A 19,752-nucleotide genomic window follows, 5' to 3' on the forward strand; every position below is an offset into this window, starting at 1 on the left:
TTTCCTGAATGGGTGCTGATGAGCCTGGGCAACGAAACTCTGCACTCCAGGAAATTGGTCCTTTCTCGGCCCAATTGGGTCACGTTTTGAGATGGTGAGAGTTTGTGTGTTCGCACTGGGTTTTTTTTTCTTGCGAATATCTCTTTTTTTTGCGAATAACGCGCTGGGGGCTTCTGGCAGCGAACAGAATCGTTCGCTCGATTGAATTCCCCAGGCGAAAGTAGAAGCCGAGTCGGTAACTTACTACTGTAGTCGTCTATTCCTAGGTATATTACTTATATATACTCCATGTGTATTGGCGGCAGCTATCATCACAGAATATCACTCGGGGCCAGACTAGCTAGGGTTAGACGAGGCTTAGCTTTGCACGACGGTGGATCGATAAGAAGTCAGCCTCTGCGTCGTTCGTCGTCATCGTCCAAAAATGCTCACCATGGCACCTCAAGAAAAGAAAAGTAAACTAGCGGCCGCCATGGCACCAGGACCGCCGCCAACACTCCCGGACGAGCTTGTAGAAGAGATCCTCGTCCGCATCCCGCCCGACGACCCGGCCAGCCTCCTCCGTGCCTCCCTCGTCTGCAAGTCCTGGAGCGAGGTCGTCTCCCGCCGTGGGTTCCGCCGCCTCCTCCACGATTTCCACCGCGCACCCCCGGTGCTCGGGTATCTCCACGACTACAAGGACATGCCCGATTTCATCCCCTCCACCGCATCGCCATTCTCCCTCGCCGTTCCCCACCGCCGGCTCTGGCAGGCCGTCGACTGCCGCCACGGCCGCGCCCTCTTCCTGTCCAACCCCAAGTGCCCGTACACCAAGGAACTCCTCATGTGGGAGCCAATCACAGGTGCCCAGCAGCGCATACCGGTGCCCGCAGCATTCCAGAGTGGCCGCACAACCGCCGCCGTGTTCTGCACAGCGGATGGCTGCGACCACTGCCACTGCCACGGAGGTCCCTTTTGCGTGGTCTTCGTCTTCTCCGTCGACGACGAAGAAATACGCGAAGGCGCCGTCGAGCAGGAGTATGTCACGTCGGCGTGCGTATACTCGTCGGACACTGGCGCCTGGGGCGAGCCGACCTTGATGCATGGCGAGTGTTACATGTCCTTCACATGTTATTCCAGTGTGCTTGTTGGGAGGTCTCTGCTCTACTTCTTGTCCGATGGTGGGTTGGTCCTGGAGTATGACTTGGCAAGGCACAGGCTGATTTGGTTCGACGTACCATACTCCTGCAGCATTAAGGATATATTTGATTGCAACCTCATGCTGGCGGAGAACGGTGGACTGGGACTCGTCGAAGAATTGAATCCGCATCTGCAGTTGTGGTCAAGAGAGGCCGATGCCCGATGGGTACCGGGCCGGATCATCTACTCGGGAAGTTTGTCCCTAAACGGCGCTCCGGTGGAAGAAGTCCATGTGGCGGGCTTTGCCGAGGGAGCAAACATCATTGTTGTAACCACATCTGCTGGCGTGTTCTCAATCCAAGTACAATCAGGGCATGCAAACAAGGTGTGTGATGAGGCCAAAGGGTGTGATTATTTTGGCTATGGTAATATGATTCCAATTGTGGGGTATTACACTCCTGTACCCAAGTTGAGCACATGAGGAAAAGGGTTATGATATAGGTGGTACCATGGTTATTTAGCAGCTTAACCGCCTGAATGTTCTGTTTACCAACTCGTGAAATAATAAAGCTTTTGAACTGACGATAGTTAACACTGCTTTCTAAGTATTGAATTGCATGTCTGATTCCAATTATTCTCTGAAAGAATTGGATTGTGTGGAATGTGTTAGTTCTTAATGTAGATTTGCATTGGATAAGACCGTATTCAGGTGAATAAAAGAGTACACATTCACTTGCAGGTGGGTGTTACCTTGTATCCAAAACAGGAAGGTGTGGCTACTACCAGGTGTACCCACATTGATACGACCACAATTAGCACTTGCCTCTCGTTGCCTTTAGCCCCCGCTAACATATTTCTCTTAACATGCAAGCATGCCACCTCATTATTCAACATGCATAGAAGAAGGTCCACCTTAACATGCAACTATACATATTAAAAATCAACTTCAATGTGCAAACATGCATGCTATTTACATTTAATTCGTATGCACTTTCAAAAACTATTATTTTAAATATTCATGTTCCATATAACTAAAACCTCATTGAAATATTGTGAAATATTCCTGCAACAACGTGCAGGGCATCATCTAGTTTATATAGTCAGCACATCCTTCTCTTGGATACTTCAAAATTTTCTGTCTAGTACAAACTGAATACGTTGACAAATCTTCAGAACCAGCAAGCTGATCGAACTTGGAGTAGGTATAACTGCTGTCTCGTGTCGTCCATATCCCAGCAAATCAGCCAAGCTTCTGATTCTTGGTTATGATCAAACTGACTGTTTCATTAGCACGCAGACATACAAGTCACACACCATTTGACTCAAGAAACCTAACTCAAACTGATCTGACATTTCCATCTTGGCCATGAAGAAACTACCGTACAGCATGGCACACAAATCTGCACATGCCATTGTTTGAAGCAGCATAACGTGTAGGCAGCTAAACATTCCTAGACTTAAGGGAAAATCATATACCTGTAAAGTGCACATGGATGTTTTCACACAAATCACTAGCTCATATGCAAATCAGCAACCTGCATGTACTGCTGCCTCTACTTCAGCCAATCATCAACACACACACTTAAAACAGCACAGAGAACTATGACCACGAACGGCAGCAACATGACCAAACTAACCAACCAAGCAAGAAGGATAACTCGCGTGCACCGATTAATAGTTACAGTAATATGCAGCTAATTAACCAGGAGCAGAAGGATAGTTGAACTCATCATGCAGTGATAAAGAGACAGTAGAAAGTTCTCTAGCTGGATAAAGAGACAGCACAAAGTTCTCTAGCTGTCAACAGAGCGTACGTCTTCATCCTACCATTTACATGTCTCATAACGCTGCGCCATCCCTTGTTGAAGATAGATGGTGAAGGACATGATTATGTCAGGCAACAACTACTTATAAAAGTGCTGCATACTTCTCACTCTTTGAAGAACACGAACGTACTCAAAGTATTTACCGGAGTCCATCCCCATAGTTGCATTTACTGTCGTCCCACCTCTATATGAACTGTAATTTCCGCCAACAACTAAGTCAAAGCCACCAAATTCCTTAAATAGGTCCTCAAGTGCATCGGTCTTTAGCTTCCATATGCCATTTAGTTGTCTCAGAACTCCGCTCTGCTCTGTTTTTGCCCACCATCTTTTCAGAATTTTCCTGTTCACATCAGACTCTTCAACAGACACTACACACTTTAGTGGAATACCGAGACGATGCAGCGCAATTTCTGCACCCCCAACTCCACTATAGATGGATAGTACCCTCAAACCATCTGGATAGATGTCTTTTAGAACTGACAAAAGATAAGCAATGGTGTCCGTTTGAAAAGCGTATTTCATAGCACCAATCCTGTCCGGTGGATTTAGACCAAACAGATTTGTATGGTTTGATGGGTAACCTAATATCCGCTCCATTTGATTTGGCTGCAGAGGGCCTAGCCGGTCTTGACCAATCCAGATAAGATTTGCCATCTTGCATTGGTGCAAGATCTGCGCTCGTTTTTCTTCTGAAAGAAATCCTCGTGAATCTTTTATGGTCTTTCCCAACATCTCACAAAGTTGTTCAATTCCTGCCACCTCTGAAGTAACACTACCAATATGTTTTCTGGTATCCCATGTGGGCCAGTAATGTCTTGCGGAAGGCACTGCATCCTCAATTGTCATTGGTGACTTCGGAACCACAACATGCCTTCTCTCTGTTGGAAGGTTATGAAGGTAACCTTCCCTTCGCATCAAAGCTGAGAAAAGCTGACTATTTATAAACTCGGGCTGCACACCCGACAAGAAACCCGATATTTCAGACCACGCATCTTTGGTGATGTTAACAACATTTCCATAGAGGAAGAAGGGAGGCTTGGCAAGGTCACCACGGACATTTGCACGAGGGCCCGATGTCATTTCATAATCTTCTTCCTTCAAATAACCATCACCAGCTGACCCAACACCGCCACTTAACCACGGAGTAGGTTGATTCACAGCATGACTACTTGAGGCTCCTCTGTCGTCTCTGAATATATGCTTGGCCTTTTTAACTCTTTTGTTGTCATCGTCATCGTCATAATAGTTCAACCTCTGATGATATGTTGAATATTCAGTTTCTTGCTCCCCTTGCTCCCCTAGAAATTCAGACTCAATTTTCACCTACAATAAAACATAAGAGGCCAGATTAGAAATGAGAGTGGTTATTAATTGGATTTTAATATATATATGCCACATACACAAGAGTTATAGGAACATATGGCACTGAAGTCAATGATTACAGAGTTATATATTTTGTAAATCATGAAACAAAACCTAGGAAACCAACTGGAAACATCAGAAAGAACATCATAGGAACGTTTATGTAAACAGCTGATCTAACCTGTAGCCTTGCCAAATATGCTACACGGCCCTATTGTATACAAGATGACTTCTAGCAAAAATCTAGAACATATGTCTGTCAAATTCACCGCACAAAGTCTGTAGCAGTGAGAAATGGATGTCAATCAGTTACCTGTTTCTGCTCAATGGTACTGGCAATGCGTCTTGCAAAAATTGAGTCAGCAAGCTCCTGAACTGCTGCTTCCTGACCTGAAAAGAGTAGGAAACATGACACTTAAAGGATTGTTTGTAGAAACTCACCAAAACAGTCTAACAGCGGTAGACTACAATATACTCGTCAGCTTAAAAATGTCAGATTGGTACACTAAAATATGTGGATTACAACTGTGATTTTGTCCTAACATCGCGTTTCATAAGTTCTGCACAAGTGTGCAAATTAGCCTCTGATAATGTCAGTATTACTGAAAACAGCTTTTGCCCCGGTTTATAGATAAAGCGCCCAACCAAGCATCACACAAAGGTCACACACACACACACACACACACACACACACACACACCAACCCTGGTGATGATTCCACCTATACAAGAGAAGCACAAATAAGGCCAAACAGGAGACCAGTAAACCAGAACTAAGCAAAGCTAAGCTAAGCACATGAACAAAAGGTGCTTGCTTGATCCTGACGATGACCGTAAATCTTCCTAGAGTGCCTCGACACGCATCGCCCAGCGGGACACCAAGGTGCACACCTAGTGAGAGGCCGGGTGGTACATGATACGAGCAGTTTGAAGGAGAAATAAATGGAGCGGTGCCTTCAAGGAGAAGAATCGCGTCTATGGACGTCGTCGTCAACATGAACATGATCATGCAAGGCATTCACCAGCGCCCCAGCCTCCAACCCCAGAGACCATCAGTGACAACCACCGATCACACCCAATGGACCTTGGCAAGTAGATGATACCTCTGAACACCCTCGTGGCATGACGCTGATCCCAGCAACCCCCTTGGTGCCATGATGGCCATCCAAACTAGGGGTAGACCAAAAGCTCGTAGCTTGCGACCTTAATGGATGCTCGATAGATCGACTCGTGAAGCTCATAGCTCGCTTCTTAATGAACAGAACCAATCACTGGTTTTAGCCTGTTAAGCTTAACAAGTGACATAACGAGTTTCACGAGTAGCTCATTAAGCTCGTTAATACAACAATGCGTATTCTTGTGTTAAGTTACTACATTTTGTGGCACCTCAACCCTTCTATTCCACCTAATCAACCTAACCCAACCACTGAAAAAAATAGCATGCTATAGCGTGTAGAGAATTGTCTCGCTAAATAAATCAGTGTACAATGTCTCGCTAATAGCATAATTTAAAGGACAACGCTATTTTGTATACCACACTATTTTTTTCCCTTGAACCCAGCACATCAAGGACAACTAGTGTACCTCCACATGTGGTCACTTTCTTCCTTCATAAAAACACATTGTAACTGAATCAAAAGGGGGTAATGCCTATGAACTGTTAAGGGTTATATATATTTAGCTGTGTATACTTTGTATTTTTCCCATTCTATAAGGGGCTTTCTGCATATTGTACTACACATATATGCGTATATATACTAGCCTACGGCCACCTGGAAATATAAGTGGCATATTTCCTAACATGGTATTAGAGACCCAAAAAAAATCAGCACGTGCAACTTGTGCTTGAACCCATCTTGTGTCGCCACTTCCTCCTCTTCAACGGTTGCGCTACTCCCGACGCTTCTGCCTCTGGCCACTGTCTAGTTGTTGTCGCCCTCCACTGGCCACCGTCTCTCCTCCAATCCCCAATCTCTGTTGTCGCCAGTCTCTCCGCCTATGTTGCCTTGTCTACCCATTGTTATCAATAGTGGCATCATCACGGTGGTCACTTGTGTGGCTCTCGTCTCTCATCCTTAGTTCCACATGGTCTTCTTGGGTCCGTCTCCAACAGTGTGTCTTTAGACTATGAGGGTTGCCGACTTGGTAACCAAGTCCAGTTACCTTATCCTCATAGCGGGACTCTGTTTCAGGGTCCTTTCGACCATGTTCACTCTGATGTATAGGGTCCAGCTCCCTTTGCCTCAAAAGGGGCCATCATATATAGGGATTTCTCTCGACACACCTGGATCTCGACACACCTAGATATATTTTATGCCTTCTTATCTATCTATATATAAGCGTTTTGTTGTCATGGTTCACACTCAATTCTCTACGCCTATTTGTGTGTTCCGGCTGATTTTTCTGGAGAGTATATCTCCAAGATGTTGCGTGGAGTCCTTGCTGAGCAGGGTACTCTTGCTCAGTTCTCTTGTCCTGGTGCTCATGATCGTAATGGTGTGGCTGAGCACAAGCATCGTCGCCTTCTTGAGACGACTCGTGCGTTGATGATCGCCACCTCTCTTTTGCCCCACTTTTGGGCTAAGGTTCCCTCCAGTTCCAGCTATCTCAGCAACATTCAACATGCTTTGCTCTATAGGGCGGCATTCCTTTCGAGGGTCCTTTTGATCGCTCTCCTGATTATTTGACACTTATTTTGTTTGGTTGTCTTTGCTATGTTCTTCTTGCCCCCAATGAACGCACCAAACTAACCATTCAGTCTATGATACAATGATGAGCATAAGGGCTATCATTGTTGGTCGTCGAATGCGTATTTCTAAGATGTGACTTTTGATGAGTCTTATCCCTTCTACCCACGTCCATCTTCCTCAACCTTTTCAATGGAGGATATATCTTTCCTCACTTTTCCCGACACACCTCTATCACTCATGTTGAGCCCTTGTCCACCCATCCCATTGTTCATGCTTCTCCGACTGCGGCAGATCTGACGCTGCCATCTCCTAGGGTTTCCTCACCTCACCTGTCACATGATTCCGCACCTTCATCCCTTGTGGCTTCACCATCTCTATCACTTGAGCCTATACGATGGTGCGTGCTCGTATTCTTCCCTTTTTCCTCACTATTATACTCATGAGCCATCTACTTCTGATGTACCCTCTTCCGTCTCAGCCTACTTATGCCTTACACCATCACCCCCATCTGCCTGTTGACCCAATGGTTTCACTAACGTTGTTGTCCTTGAGCCAACTTCTTATCATGATACAGTTGTTCATCCCAAATGGCAGCTTGCGATGGCATAGGAGATTCCTGCTCTTGAGCACACCAGCATATGGGATCTTGTTTCTCTTTCTTTGTGTTCGTCCCATCACTTGTACAAAGCTTGTCTTGTGGCATGTGGCTTTCAGCAGGATCATGATCGTCATTATGATGAGACTTTTGCTCATGTGGCCCATATGACCACTGTTGGCACAATTCTTGTTGTGGCCTCAGCTTGATGTTAAGAATGCCTTTCTTAATGGTGAATTCTGTCAGGAGATTTACACGCATCCACCACTTGGATATTTTGTTCTTGATGATGTCATGGTCTGCCACCTTCATCGCTCTCTCTATGGCCTTAAGCAAGCCCCTCGTGTCTGGTTTGAGCGTTTCGCCTCTATGGTAATTGTTGCTGGTTTTCCGGTAAGTGCTCATGATCATGCGTCGTTTGTCCGCCTCTCTGCTCGTGGTCGGACTCCTCTTCTATATGTTGATGTTGATGACATGGTCATCACTAGCGACAACCCTGAATACATTGCCTTTGTGAAGGCATGTGAGCAGTTTCTCATTCTTATCTTCACCCACTTCGCTACTTTCTTCAAATTGAGGTTTCTTCTACCTCGCTTCTTCATTTCCAAAGAAAAATATATTCAGGATCTCCTTGCTCATGCTGTTGTTACTGGTGAGCGCACTGTTGAGACCCCATGGAGCTCAATGTTCACCTACGTGCTTCTGATGGTGACCCTTGTTTGATCTGACGCGTTGTCACTGTCTTGTCGGGAGTAGTGTCCAAGTTGTCACTCATCCGGATATCTCCTATCATGTCCATACTTTTGAGTCTGTTTGTCTCTACTCCCACTTCACTAGTCACCTCCTTGTTCTCCGATATCTTCGTGGCACGATCTCTCACCGTATGTTCTTTCCCTGCTCAAGTTCATTACAGCTTCAGGCCTATTCAGATGCTACATGGACTAGTCACCCTGGGCTAGTGTTTTTCTTGGTGGTTCTTTCACTGCCTTGAAGATGAAGAAACATACTACAGTTTCCCATTCGAGTGTAGAGGCAGAGTGGTGAGCTCTAGCTCCTTTGACGGCAGAGGTGACGTGGTTACAGTGGTTACTTTGGGAATTTGGTGTTTCTGTCTAAAAAGCATGGACACGACTGATATAGCCGAATAGTTTTCCTAGTAACGACGGGACAAAGCAATACGCGTGGACACGACATGTATCCAGCAATATCTCTTTCCTTTTGGGTTTATAAAAGAAATAAAAGAAAAAGGGGGTACATCAGGGATACTGGACAAATATGGCATGGGGGGAAGATGGGAACGTTAGCCACTGGTGGGGAAGAAGAGACAGGCAGAGTGGAAGATGGGAAGGTGGTTGCCGGTGAGGAAGAAGCTCTAGAAATATGGGGATTGCAGCCTGCGGTGAGGAAGAAGATTCAGGCACACGGGAAGATGGGGATGCAAGTTGTCGACAAGCAAGAAGGTACAGGCGCATCTCATGTTCTGCATTTCTTTGGTGGCTAGAGGCGCATCTCATGTTATGCACTTCTTCGGTAGCTAGAGGAAGTGGAGAAAGAGCATGGGAATAAGAAGGGCTGGAAAAGCTGGCCTAGTCTAGGTTTTCTAAGGTTGGATCTTATATGGGCTCTGAGTGGAGGATTACATGTACATGGGCTTTTGGTGGAGGGTCTTCTTACGTGAATGGACTACTCAAGGCCTTTCATCAATGAAAATGGGGCAACAGATATGCAAAAATCTTAACTAAAAAATTCTCTCATCAAAATTATCATTTAATCTTTGTGCTATTTATTTTTCTAAATACTTACATATGCTGCCATATTACCAAATGGTTGTTTTTGGAAAATGCTGAATCTCATGTCCCCGCACTCGTATTGATGCTTCTTACGTTTCTATCACTACACCTACTCTGCTCTTGTTTGACATTACAAGCGTTGTTAGTATTGCGAATGACCCTGCGAAGCATGAGCTCACCAAGTATATTGGTGTTCATGCTTCTTTTGTGCGCGCTGGTGTGCAGGATCAGTTTATTGCTCTTTAGTACAAAAATGCCTTCAAGAGTTACAATTGGCGGATCTCTTTGCAAAGGCTCATACTAGAGCACAACATGACTTCTATCTGAACTCACTCTTGTTGATCCACCATGAGTTTGAGGAGAAGTGAGGCGGAAGAGAGGCGGCGACCATCATTGCACGCGCCGTCTCAAGAAGATGACGATGCTTGCGCTCAGCCACACCATTCTGAGCATGAGCATTAGGGCCAGAGAACTAAGTAAGAGTACCCTGCTCAACAAGAAATCCTCGCAACGCATGGGAGATATACTCACCAGCTGAATCTGCGCGAAACACACGAATAGGAGTGGAAAACTGTGTATGAACCATGGCGGCAAATTTTTTGTATATGGACATAAGACCTCACTGCGAGAAGACATGAAATAGATCCAAGTGTACCGAGAAAAATCGTCTATAAAGATGATATAGTAGCGATGACCCCCTTTCGAAGCGAAGGGAGCTGGACCCCAAACATCAGAGTGAACGAGATCAAAAGGACGCTCGGACACTGACTCACTGTGAGGGTAGGGTAGCTGAATCTACTTACCAAGCCTACAACCCAGACAATCCAACGAAGCGTTACCGGAGACAGACCCCAGAACACCAGAACACCACGATGAACCAAAGATGAGAGACAAGAACCGCATAAATGGCCAAGGCGATGATGCCACTGCTAAAAAGAGCTAGTAGATGCAGCAACAGAGGCTACGAGATTGGCGGCGGTGGCAGCGAAGGGAAGACGAAGCTAATCAAGCTCCTAGAGACCATTAGAGCATCGAGGGCCGGCACCAAGCAGAGCACCCGTGCGACGATCCTGAACAAAACACGAATCGAAGTCGAGAATGACCCTACAACTAGAGTCAACAATGTGACCACCAAATATGAGCTGCATAGTAAGTCGAGGAACATGAGCGATAGAGGGAACATGAAAGGAAGAAGTGCTAAGAGTGCCTCAACTAGCTACAGGGAGAGAAGTGCCATCAGCCGTAAGAACACTAACAGGAGACTCAACAGGTCAAAAGGAGGTCAAAGTGGAAGAATCATAAGTCATATGAAAAGATGCTCCAGTATCAAGAATCCATGGGGATGTACCTGAATGAGTAGATGGTGGGTTCTCAGTGCCAGAAGAGCAGCCACGAAAACTGCAGAACCTGTCGGTGAAGAATCCCAGGCACCAAGTGGGCATCGTAGCTGTGCAATCTCACGCGCAGACAAGGACACGGCAGAAGAGGTTGAGGTAGAAACACATGCTGACGATGAGCAGTCGCCACCACCTGTGGAAGCCGCGTGTAGAGTCGGCCGAGAGTAGAGAGTCAACGTAGAGCCGCATGTGGAAGCCATTGGGGGGGGGGGGGGGGGTCGACGTAGAGCGGTCACCACCGCGCACAAAAGCCGTGAGAGGAGTCGACATAGAGTGGTCGCCACCACGCGCGGAAGCCGCGGGAGGAGTCAACGTAGGGCGGCCCACAACATCGGCGAAGTCACAAAAGGTGTCGGAGTAGAGCGACAACCACCACCTCCAAGCGGGCGAGCACCAAGCACCGAGGAAAGGCGCATGTGCGAGACAGAATCAATGTACGGAATACCGTCAAAAAACACGGGGCAGCGTGGGAGAGGCGTACCCGCCGAACACATTGTACCTCTTTTTTTGCTTTCTCTTTCTCTCTCTCTGTTTTTTTTTTGCAACCACGGACCTTAAGCCGGGTAAACGGAAGCGGCCAACTGACAGAATCGCCCGTCGGCCCACCAGCAGCCCAAAGCAATTCACGGACCATGCAGAGAGTAGCCCGTACGCGCGCACACGCAACACCAAGCAGGTGGATCGATTCAGCCCTGCAGTTAACACACGTAGGTGTGAGAAGTGGTCGGCGGCCGATCTAGCACGACCAATCTAAGGCGGAACCGGCCAGACGCGGACGCGGATGGCAGCAGGAACCGGTGGCCGGTCGACTTGGGCGGGGACCCGAGCTGCTCGATCTGGAAAGGCGGGCAGCAGATCACGAAGCGGACGGGATGGGTGGGCAGCTTCATCCAGGCGCTGGAGGTGGCGAAATCCAGCGGCCGGCGGCAGGAATCAAGGCCGGCAAATCAAGGCCGGCGGCGGAGATCGGCTGCTGGCCTGTAGCAACGGATGCCGACAACCACCTGGCCTGGTCGTGCACCTGCTACGGAAGAAGACACACGGTGCGGGGCCTCCAGATCAAGACACCCGCGAACACGAGGTTGACGAGGGCACCGCCAGGATCAGAAGAGACGGGGTGGGTGGGAGTAGCGGCGCCTGCAGTAGGAGCAGCAGACAACGTGGAGCAGCACAGCCGAAAAAAGGAAAACACGAAGGCGCGATTGGATCTCAGCACGAGTTGCGACGTGCCAAAAACAACCTAGAGCTCTAATACCATGTTATGAATATGCAACATGTATTACTAGGAGGTCAAGGCCACCATATATATGATGTACATGAGGATGCCAAAAGGCAAGAATACAAAAGGCCAAAGGCCATCATCAATATAACTCTTAACAGAGGGGGGGAGGGGGTAAGCAGCGTACTCTGGGGGAATATTAGGCTCTATCGAACATAAAGGGAATTGGAGGTAGCATTTTACTTATGTTAAGTCATCGACTGGTTTCTTCAACCCTTTTTCTATGTGTTGGTGTTCTATATGACCGACATAAGACTCGACTTGTTAGATATTATGGAGGTTTAGTGAGCACCATTTCTCTACCATTTTCTTCTTTTTCACCTTAGCCAATACGAGTTTACCCGGCGGGGAGGGGGGTTAAGAGTTATATATATTAAGCCATGTATCCTTTTGTGTTTTTTACATTCTATAAGGGGCTTTCTGCATATTGTACCGCACATGTACGTGTATATATACCGAGTACTCATGACCTAGCATGAGAGCTCAAGAGCTTAATGAGCATCAGATGAACAGAGCCGGTCAGAGTTTTTTGCTTGTTAACGAGCTTAACGCCGAGTAGCTCGTTAATCCACCCCTAGTCCAAATGAAGAAGCATGCCGTGTAAAAGAAGCCCACAACGTTGTGCGTCATGAAGGCCCTAGAGCGAACAATGACATCACCACACATGCAAGAGCACCGCAGAAGGGCACAATGAAGGAGGGCAACCGCGGCAAAAGGCGAGGATAGTGGAAGACCTAGAGAGAAGGGGCATTGAAGCAACACCTCAGAGGAGAACGACGTTAGGCCTTGCACAGCTTTTGCTGATATGCCATCCTCCATAGGCAACGACAAGCAACATCGCAAACATCAAGGGAGAACACGAAGCTCATCACCCATTGTCAAGCCCAACAACCAGAACCTAGCAGACAGGGAGCTTGCCTCAGAAGCATAGTTCACCTCTTCGGCAGCCGAACAAACGAGCCCCAAGAAGAGCCATCTCCGAGGAGAGCATGTGTGGGCCATCCCCCTGGCACAGGCCACCCTATGGTGCAACGACCCCTGTCCAATCCACTCAAGCCCTCGCTACAACCCCTCCATTGGAGAAAACGCATAGCTAGTCACCTGTCAAACTATGGACGAGGAACACGCCATGGAGGCTCCAGATCTGGTACCTCTAGATTTGGAGACTCGGCTAGATGTCGAGCGACCATGCCATCAAGGCGACACAGTAGGCACCCATGCCATCGGGCCTGCCATCAAGATAGCCGAATCCGACCACTAGGCCGCCGGGGAAACGTCGCGGTGGAGGGGAAACACCACGAGCAGAGCAGGCAACCAAAGGCCCTCCTAGTCATGACCATCCTGCTCCAGACCGATGGGCACCACAACGAGGAGAGGGGAGGAGCAGCACCCGATGGCAGTGCAACAGAGGCTAGGGTTAGGGTTTGGGTCGCATGGGATCCGAGAGTAACAGCGGAAGAGATGGTAGCCCGCCACCGGCAGCAGTCGCATGGGGCTTTGCCCGACAGCTCCAGCAAGCATGGCCGAGGGAGGCGGGTGGAGGAGAGAAGCTGACGTGGGATGAGAATGCTTCACTAAAAACAATGCACCATATAGTGCTTGCTAGAAGGATGAAGAGTATGTAGTTTGCATAAATGTTATAAGCAAGCATCGTAAGCAATCCATTGGCACATATATCATAAATAATCTCTTAAAGGATTCGAGTATATCTAGTAAAAACAGTACTAGAAGCTAACAATATATTGAATAATTTTATAACTTATTAATTTTGACCTACCGAAGCTATCAATAGCCAATGACACTTCTTCCTCAGTAAAACCCATCTGAAGCAAATGAAGCGTTTTATCCATTACCCCAAACAATGATTCAGCTTTTACCTGGAAAAGTGCATTTTAAAGTTAAAAGTTGTAGCCGTTGACTATTATTGTTGCTAACAAGGAAATGTATATAATACAGACTAGTAGATAGTGATTATTGAACAAGTTTTTTGGGGTATACACATGGAAACCTAGAACGCATGGAAATAAGCCACAGTAAACAAGCACATCGTTAAAGAATTGCAATAGAAATAACAAAATTACGGATGGTACTCATTATTTGATAGAGATAATATGAAAGTCTTTTCAAAAACAGATTTATGGAGTTCCTGCTGGAAGCCTTTTTCCCGTGTTAGGCGGTATGTTATTTTTAGTCTCAAACCAATAATGAACAAAAGCAAATGACTATTGAATTTTGCAGAAAGAACGTATTATAAAAATAATTGATTGCTCATGCAGTCCATATTGTAAAGGGCCCATGGAATAGCTAGCTCTAAGTATACTTCGTGTCTACAAATATCGAGATTTAGAAGTAGAAGTAGCAAAGAGAAACAAAAGGAAAAAGAAGAAAACCTCATTTGTAGCATGGCCATTTTCCATATCTCCCGATAATACTCCTCCTTGAGCAGTGACAATGAAATCTACAAGCTGATCAAGTAGTGCATCCTCACCTAAAATTAAGCATATGTTGGAGTACTATTGTTATAATGAATATAATGAGAGAAAAGTCAATATCAAACACTACTAAATTGACTTTGATACATATTTACAATAAACGATGTTGTGATAAGACTGTGTGCTCTTGGTACACCTATACAACAACAAAGCCTTTAGTCCAAACAAGTTGGGGTAGCCTAGAGTTGAAACACATAAGATCTCGAAACAAACTCATGGTTCTGACAGGCTAGAGCTGAAACCCATAAGATCTCGAAACCAGCTCATGGTTCTGGGACGTGGATAGCTAACTTCCACGCACCGCTGTCCATGGCTAGTTCTTTGGTGTTATTCTAGTCATTCAGATCTATATTTACAGACTTCTCCCATGTCAAGTTTGGTCTACCTTGACCTCTCTTGACATTATCAACACACTTTAACCATCCACTACGCATTGGCGCTTCTAGAAGCCCACGGGCCAGTTCTTTTGGGGCTTATGGCTGACTGTGGAAACAAGCTGCCCCCTCCCCAACTTATTTTAGAAGCCCAACCAATTTTTTTATTTTAGAAGCCTACTAATTAAGGGTGCAGCTTATTTCCACAGCCAACCATAAGCCCCCAAAGAACTGGCCCTATATTGTATATGCCCAAACCATCTCAGACGATATTGGACAAGCTTCTCTTCAATCGGTGCTACCCCAACTCTATCACGTATATCATCATTCCAGATTTGATCCTTTCTTGTGTGGCCACACATCCATCTCAACATGCACATTTCTGCTACACCAAACTGTTGAACACGTCGCCTTTTAGTCGGCCAACACTCAGCACCATACAACATTGCGGGTCGAATCACCATCCTATAGAACCCGCCTTTAGCTTTTGTGGCACTCTTGTCACAGAGAACGCCAGAAGCTTGGCGCCACTACACAATCAAAAATATATAAAAAATTGCTATGTTTACAAGTCAATGCAGAATCACAAACCTAATTGGTCGAATGCTAAATCGACTTCCGTATGTGAGAAGTTCATTGTGCGGAGTAAATATGACCTCCTTTCTAAGAAAGAATCTGGCTCCGGCTGAAATTAGGAACATTCAGAATATTAGTCTAAAGAATTCAAAACAAAGAATATGATGATAACAACTATGGCTAGGAAATCACCTTGATGTCTTGTTTAGAACTGTTTTCTTCATTGTCAGAATCAAAGAGACTGCCTAACGAACTTGACGATTCGGACCCAGAATTCTGAGGGGGCATATAGCATCAAGGTAATTTGAGAAATATGAAGAGCGTGAATTTAGATCTCTTCCATGATGTGCAACATATAATACCATTAATGAAAATTGAAATATGAGAATGCCAGATTTGACACCAGCCAATATCCCTCTAAATAAGACATCATTCTAACTCCTTGTATATTTCTCACAGTAGTGACTAGCAACAATACAAAGAATGAAGGAATAACCGCATAGAAGAAACAAAAGCTTAAACATTGATGATGAGAATTAGCCCTCTAAATAAGACATCGTTCTATCTTCTAGATATCCTCAAATAAAGTTACACTAGCAACCAGCAACAATACAGAACAAAAGAATAACTGCACAAAATAGAAGAAAACAAAAGCAAACATATCAACAATGATAATTTCAAGGTTCGTGAGATGCACAATATACGAAGTACAAGATCTTTACAGGATGGTAGCAATCAAGCACCGATACTGGTGTGCAAGAAAAAAAATCTAAGGAAATAAGAATTCTTCAGTATCAGTATTGAAATATATTCTTTTTGTGCGGGAATATTGAAATCATTCACATTCTATACAATATTTCCCATTCTACACAATTTTTCCTGCTATTTCTTTTTAATCCAGAATCAGTTATCTATTAATGATCATGAAAAGGAATAGGGACACAAGGGCCATGGTAGACTTTTAACAGCAAACTACTCAATCAAGAACTCAAGAAGGGATAATTTTACTATAAAAGCAGAACATAAACACTACGACTGTCCCAACATATCAACTAGAGAATGCATGGGAAAATCAGAATCACTTACATGATGAGACAAAAGTGACTCCAATATAGTATTAGAATCATGATCACCTGTATTGGAGATATGTGTGTGGTTAGTCTATAGATCAAAAGGTATTTGCTCTAAGTTAACTGTGTGTTCATTGCTGTAAAGGTTTCATATCGCTATACACATAAAAAAACATTTTGTAAATTATAACATACCATGTTTCTGAAGCATTTTGTCAACCAGTAATGGTGAAAATCCCATACCGATAAAGTGTGACCTTAGATAGCTGGATGAAGAGCCTGGCTGACCATCCTAGAGTAAGAGTGAAGAACATCATGTCATTTTTACAACTTCACTAACAATAATCCAATAAAAGGGAACAATGTCACAAAATTGTGGTAGTCCTACCAATTTGCATTCTCTGATTCTATTTGCAATATAGAAAAGGTGTCCAGATAGCATTCTAGTTACTCTCAAATACTCAACACCGTAAATCAACTGTATCACAGTTAGTGCTCCAATCTTAAAATGCGGACTACATCCAACTCAAGAATCAAATTTATAATAACTCCTTGTGTTTTGGCGCTACGATACATGTGTTCAAGTGAAAGCAAAACAGGACAGGTGAAAGGTTTCCACGGAGAAAAACAGAAACTTGACATTGGTGGCTCAGTTAGAAGCACCACTTTAAGATCCAAGACAAATGTACATCACTAGAAAATGTACACAACATATTGATTATTACAGAATTAGGGCAAGATGACCCGACATCCTATTCGTTAAATCAATCACGTAGGAATCAAGCACATGTAGGCAGCAATTGACACTCATTACACAATGCCTCTAAACAATCAAGCACATGTAGTACATTACAAAACGCTCTTATATTTCCTTACAGAGGAAGTACGCACTAAACAAATACTACCTAAGTCCCAAATTACTTGTCTTAAATTTGTCTAGATATGAATGTATTTAGACACATTAGATACATCTGTACCTAAACAAATCTAAGACAAGTAATTTGGGACGGAGGGAGTATCGATTACTCAGCTCGCATACTTCTCCCGTTTTTCCCCAATCCATTAACAGTAGTTTACCACAATATTTTCAGATAGCACATACATCAATCGCCTCCTCCGCCTTTACGGCAGTGGGTGCCGGAGCCGGATTGGGCTGCGGCGGGTCGGCGGCGCCATCCCCATCACAATCTTCGATCTTGACCTGCGTTTAGTGTGGCAAGAAAAGGCCGCGAGTCAGCACAAGAGCGGGCGGAAAGAGGAACACGGGTGAACAGAGGAACCAGCCGCTACCATCTCGATCGAATCCGCCTCAGACGAGACCCCCCGCGGAAGAAATGGTGATGACGACAGTGGAGTGGTGAGCACTGGAGTGAGGTGAGTGAGGTGGCGGTCGGCCGGAGCCGAGCAGGACACGGGCACGCGGTCAAAGCCCTAGCCGCCGCATCGCGGAGTGGAGGACTGGAGGTGGTCCTGCCTCCTGCGGCGACGACTCCGCCAGAGAGCTCTTTTTTTTTTTATGTCCAGGGGTTGGTAGGGTTGCCTCGCTCCCACAAACCTCTCCGCAAACCCTATATTACAGCCTGTGCTTGTCATATAAACTATTTTTTAGACGTATGCATTAACTCAATCAAATCCGCACTTTCCAAAAACAACGTCGTATATTAAATTATTCATATATAAAATCTTAAAAAAATCTCAACTAATTCTAAATTTTTTACCTTTCATTATGCATATTCAAATCAAATCAAATTTTATCAAAATATCAACTATAATTAAAATTGACTGGCTCATTTGCGTGTTTTTTGTTTCTGTTTTTTCTTCTATGTTTCATTTTTTGTTTTGTTTCTTTGTATAACCAATTTATTTTTTTGTGCTCGGCATACTTTAATAATTGACATTCTGTCAGAACAAAATCCAACCAAATCAACACTTTCCCAAAACAATGTCATGCACTAACTCAAAACAAAATCTAACCAAATCAGCACTTTCCTAAAAAAATGTATATAGACATTTTTTAAAGGGCAACATATCTCGTGAATCCGAGCTTATTGTGTATCCATGTATCCCTGTGATCTCAGCCATTAACACTAAATCATGCGCCTCCCGTGCAGCAACAGGAACATTTACAATTAGCCGCCCGCTTTTGGACCTAACAACCATTTATTTTGCAGCAAACTCCCGAAAGTCCGTCCTCCACGATCCTCAACCGAGGTCCCCATGTCGTTTCGTGCTGCCCCAAATCCTCTGATCCTCTGCAGCCAAATCCCGCACGCCGTCGCTCCAAAATCTAAATCCCAACCCAAAGGCCTCGTACGATAGAAACCTTGGGCTAGACGGCCCCCATGAAGTCCTTTGGCGACGGCAACCAAGAAGCGACGACAACAGCGACCAGCGACAGCAACGGAGATCCGGCGGCCGTCTCAACGACGAAGCCATGGCGAATTGATGGTTCCGCGACGGTGACAACTCGTCCCAAATGCGGCGCCAACACCCCCTGGATAGCCTCCTACAACCACGACAGTCCCGATGTTGTAGCATGACGTCTGTAGGAAGCTGTTTGTTGACTGTAGCAGATGTATTAGTGCGATGCTTAATGGCATGCCATGCTTAATTGCTTTGCTTATATAGCCTGTAGCCTGTAGAGATGTAGGCTGCCGAAGATGTACTAGTGCAGTGCTTGTATCCTATATGGAGTCAGTTTGCTTATATCCTGAAGCTGTAGGCTGTGGTAACAGATTGTACTAGTGTAATTCTTGCTCACATGGTCATATTAGTGAAATTCCTGTCAGTTTGCCTGGCATTTGAAAAAAAAAACCCTTCGCTGCTACCGTGAAATAATTCTGTGACTAGTTCAGTTATGCATTGAAAAAATTGGTGACTTCATGTGGTCAAAACATGTAGTGATCAGTAACCTTTTGACTTAAAGGAAGTGGTCTGCAACAGCATTGTCCGGTTTTGAGATCAATGCCATAAGCAAAAAGTCAGTATGAGAGGTTCCCATGAAGTGACTAGATCCATTATGTGTTGAAACTTTCTGAATTATCGTGGTTGAAGCAAATACTGTTCAGTAAAGCTTCTGAACTATGAGAAGTGGCTTGCGATGTGTTTGTTCAGTTTTGAGATCAAACATATAAGCGATGCGACACTATGAAAAGTTTATTGAACATTTGCCCCAGGTCTTGG

At 45.1% G+C, this 19,752-nt stretch overlaps 2 protein-coding genes across 2 annotated transcripts; one reads left to right on the forward strand and one right to left on the reverse strand.

Moving 5' to 3' along the window:
- Window positions 1-235: 235 nt before the first annotated feature.
- LOC125507854 (uncharacterized) lies at window positions 236-2,449 on the forward strand. The gene has a single exon (XM_048672377.2). It carries the CDS (start codon window positions 425-427, stop codon window positions 1,598-1,600), a length of 1,176 nt encoding a protein of 391 aa, XP_048528334.1. The 5' UTR covers window positions 236-424; the 3' UTR covers window positions 1,601-2,449.
- A 271-nt stretch (window positions 2,450-2,720) lies between these two features.
- On the reverse strand, window positions 2,721-18,121 carry DRM3 (S-adenosyl-L-methionine-dependent methyltransferases superfamily protein). Its single transcript, XM_048672374.2, has 10 exons — window positions 17,860-18,121; window positions 17,672-17,770; window positions 16,765-16,861; window positions 16,586-16,632; window positions 15,692-15,775; window positions 15,515-15,608; window positions 14,448-14,545; window positions 13,835-13,934; window positions 4,621-4,697; window positions 2,721-4,268 (listed from the first exon to the last, which is right to left on the reverse strand). Exons 1-10 carry the CDS (start codon window positions 17,860-17,862, stop codon window positions 3,024-3,026), a joined length of 1,944 nt encoding a protein of 647 aa, XP_048528331.1. The 5' UTR covers window positions 17,863-18,121; the 3' UTR covers window positions 2,721-3,023.
- Between the last annotated feature and the right edge of the window lie 1,631 nt (window positions 18,122-19,752).

Source organism: Triticum urartu, chromosome 5A (genome assembly GCF_056163025.1).
Source record: "Triticum urartu cultivar PI428250 chromosome 5A, HENAU_Tu73, whole genome shotgun sequence".
NCBI lineage: Eukaryota > Viridiplantae > Streptophyta > Magnoliopsida > Poales > Poaceae > Triticum > Triticum urartu.

What these genes read in the sequence shown, in the direction of transcription:
- LOC125507854 (XM_048672377.2), top strand. Translation starts at nt 425, where the DNA reads ATGCTCACCATGGCACCTCAAGAAAAGAAAAGTAAACTAGCGGCCGCC.
- DRM3 (XM_048672374.2), bottom strand. An exon ending in CAAAATGCTTCAGAAACATG is followed by an intron (nt 16,633 to 16,764) that starts GTATGTTATAAT and finishes TCTCCAATACAG; the next exon opens with GTGATCATGATTCTAATACT. An exon ending in TTTAGCATTCGACCAATTAG is followed by an intron (nt 14,546 to 15,514) that starts GTTTGTGATTCT and finishes GCTTAATTTTAG; the next exon opens with GTGAGGATGCACTACTTGAT.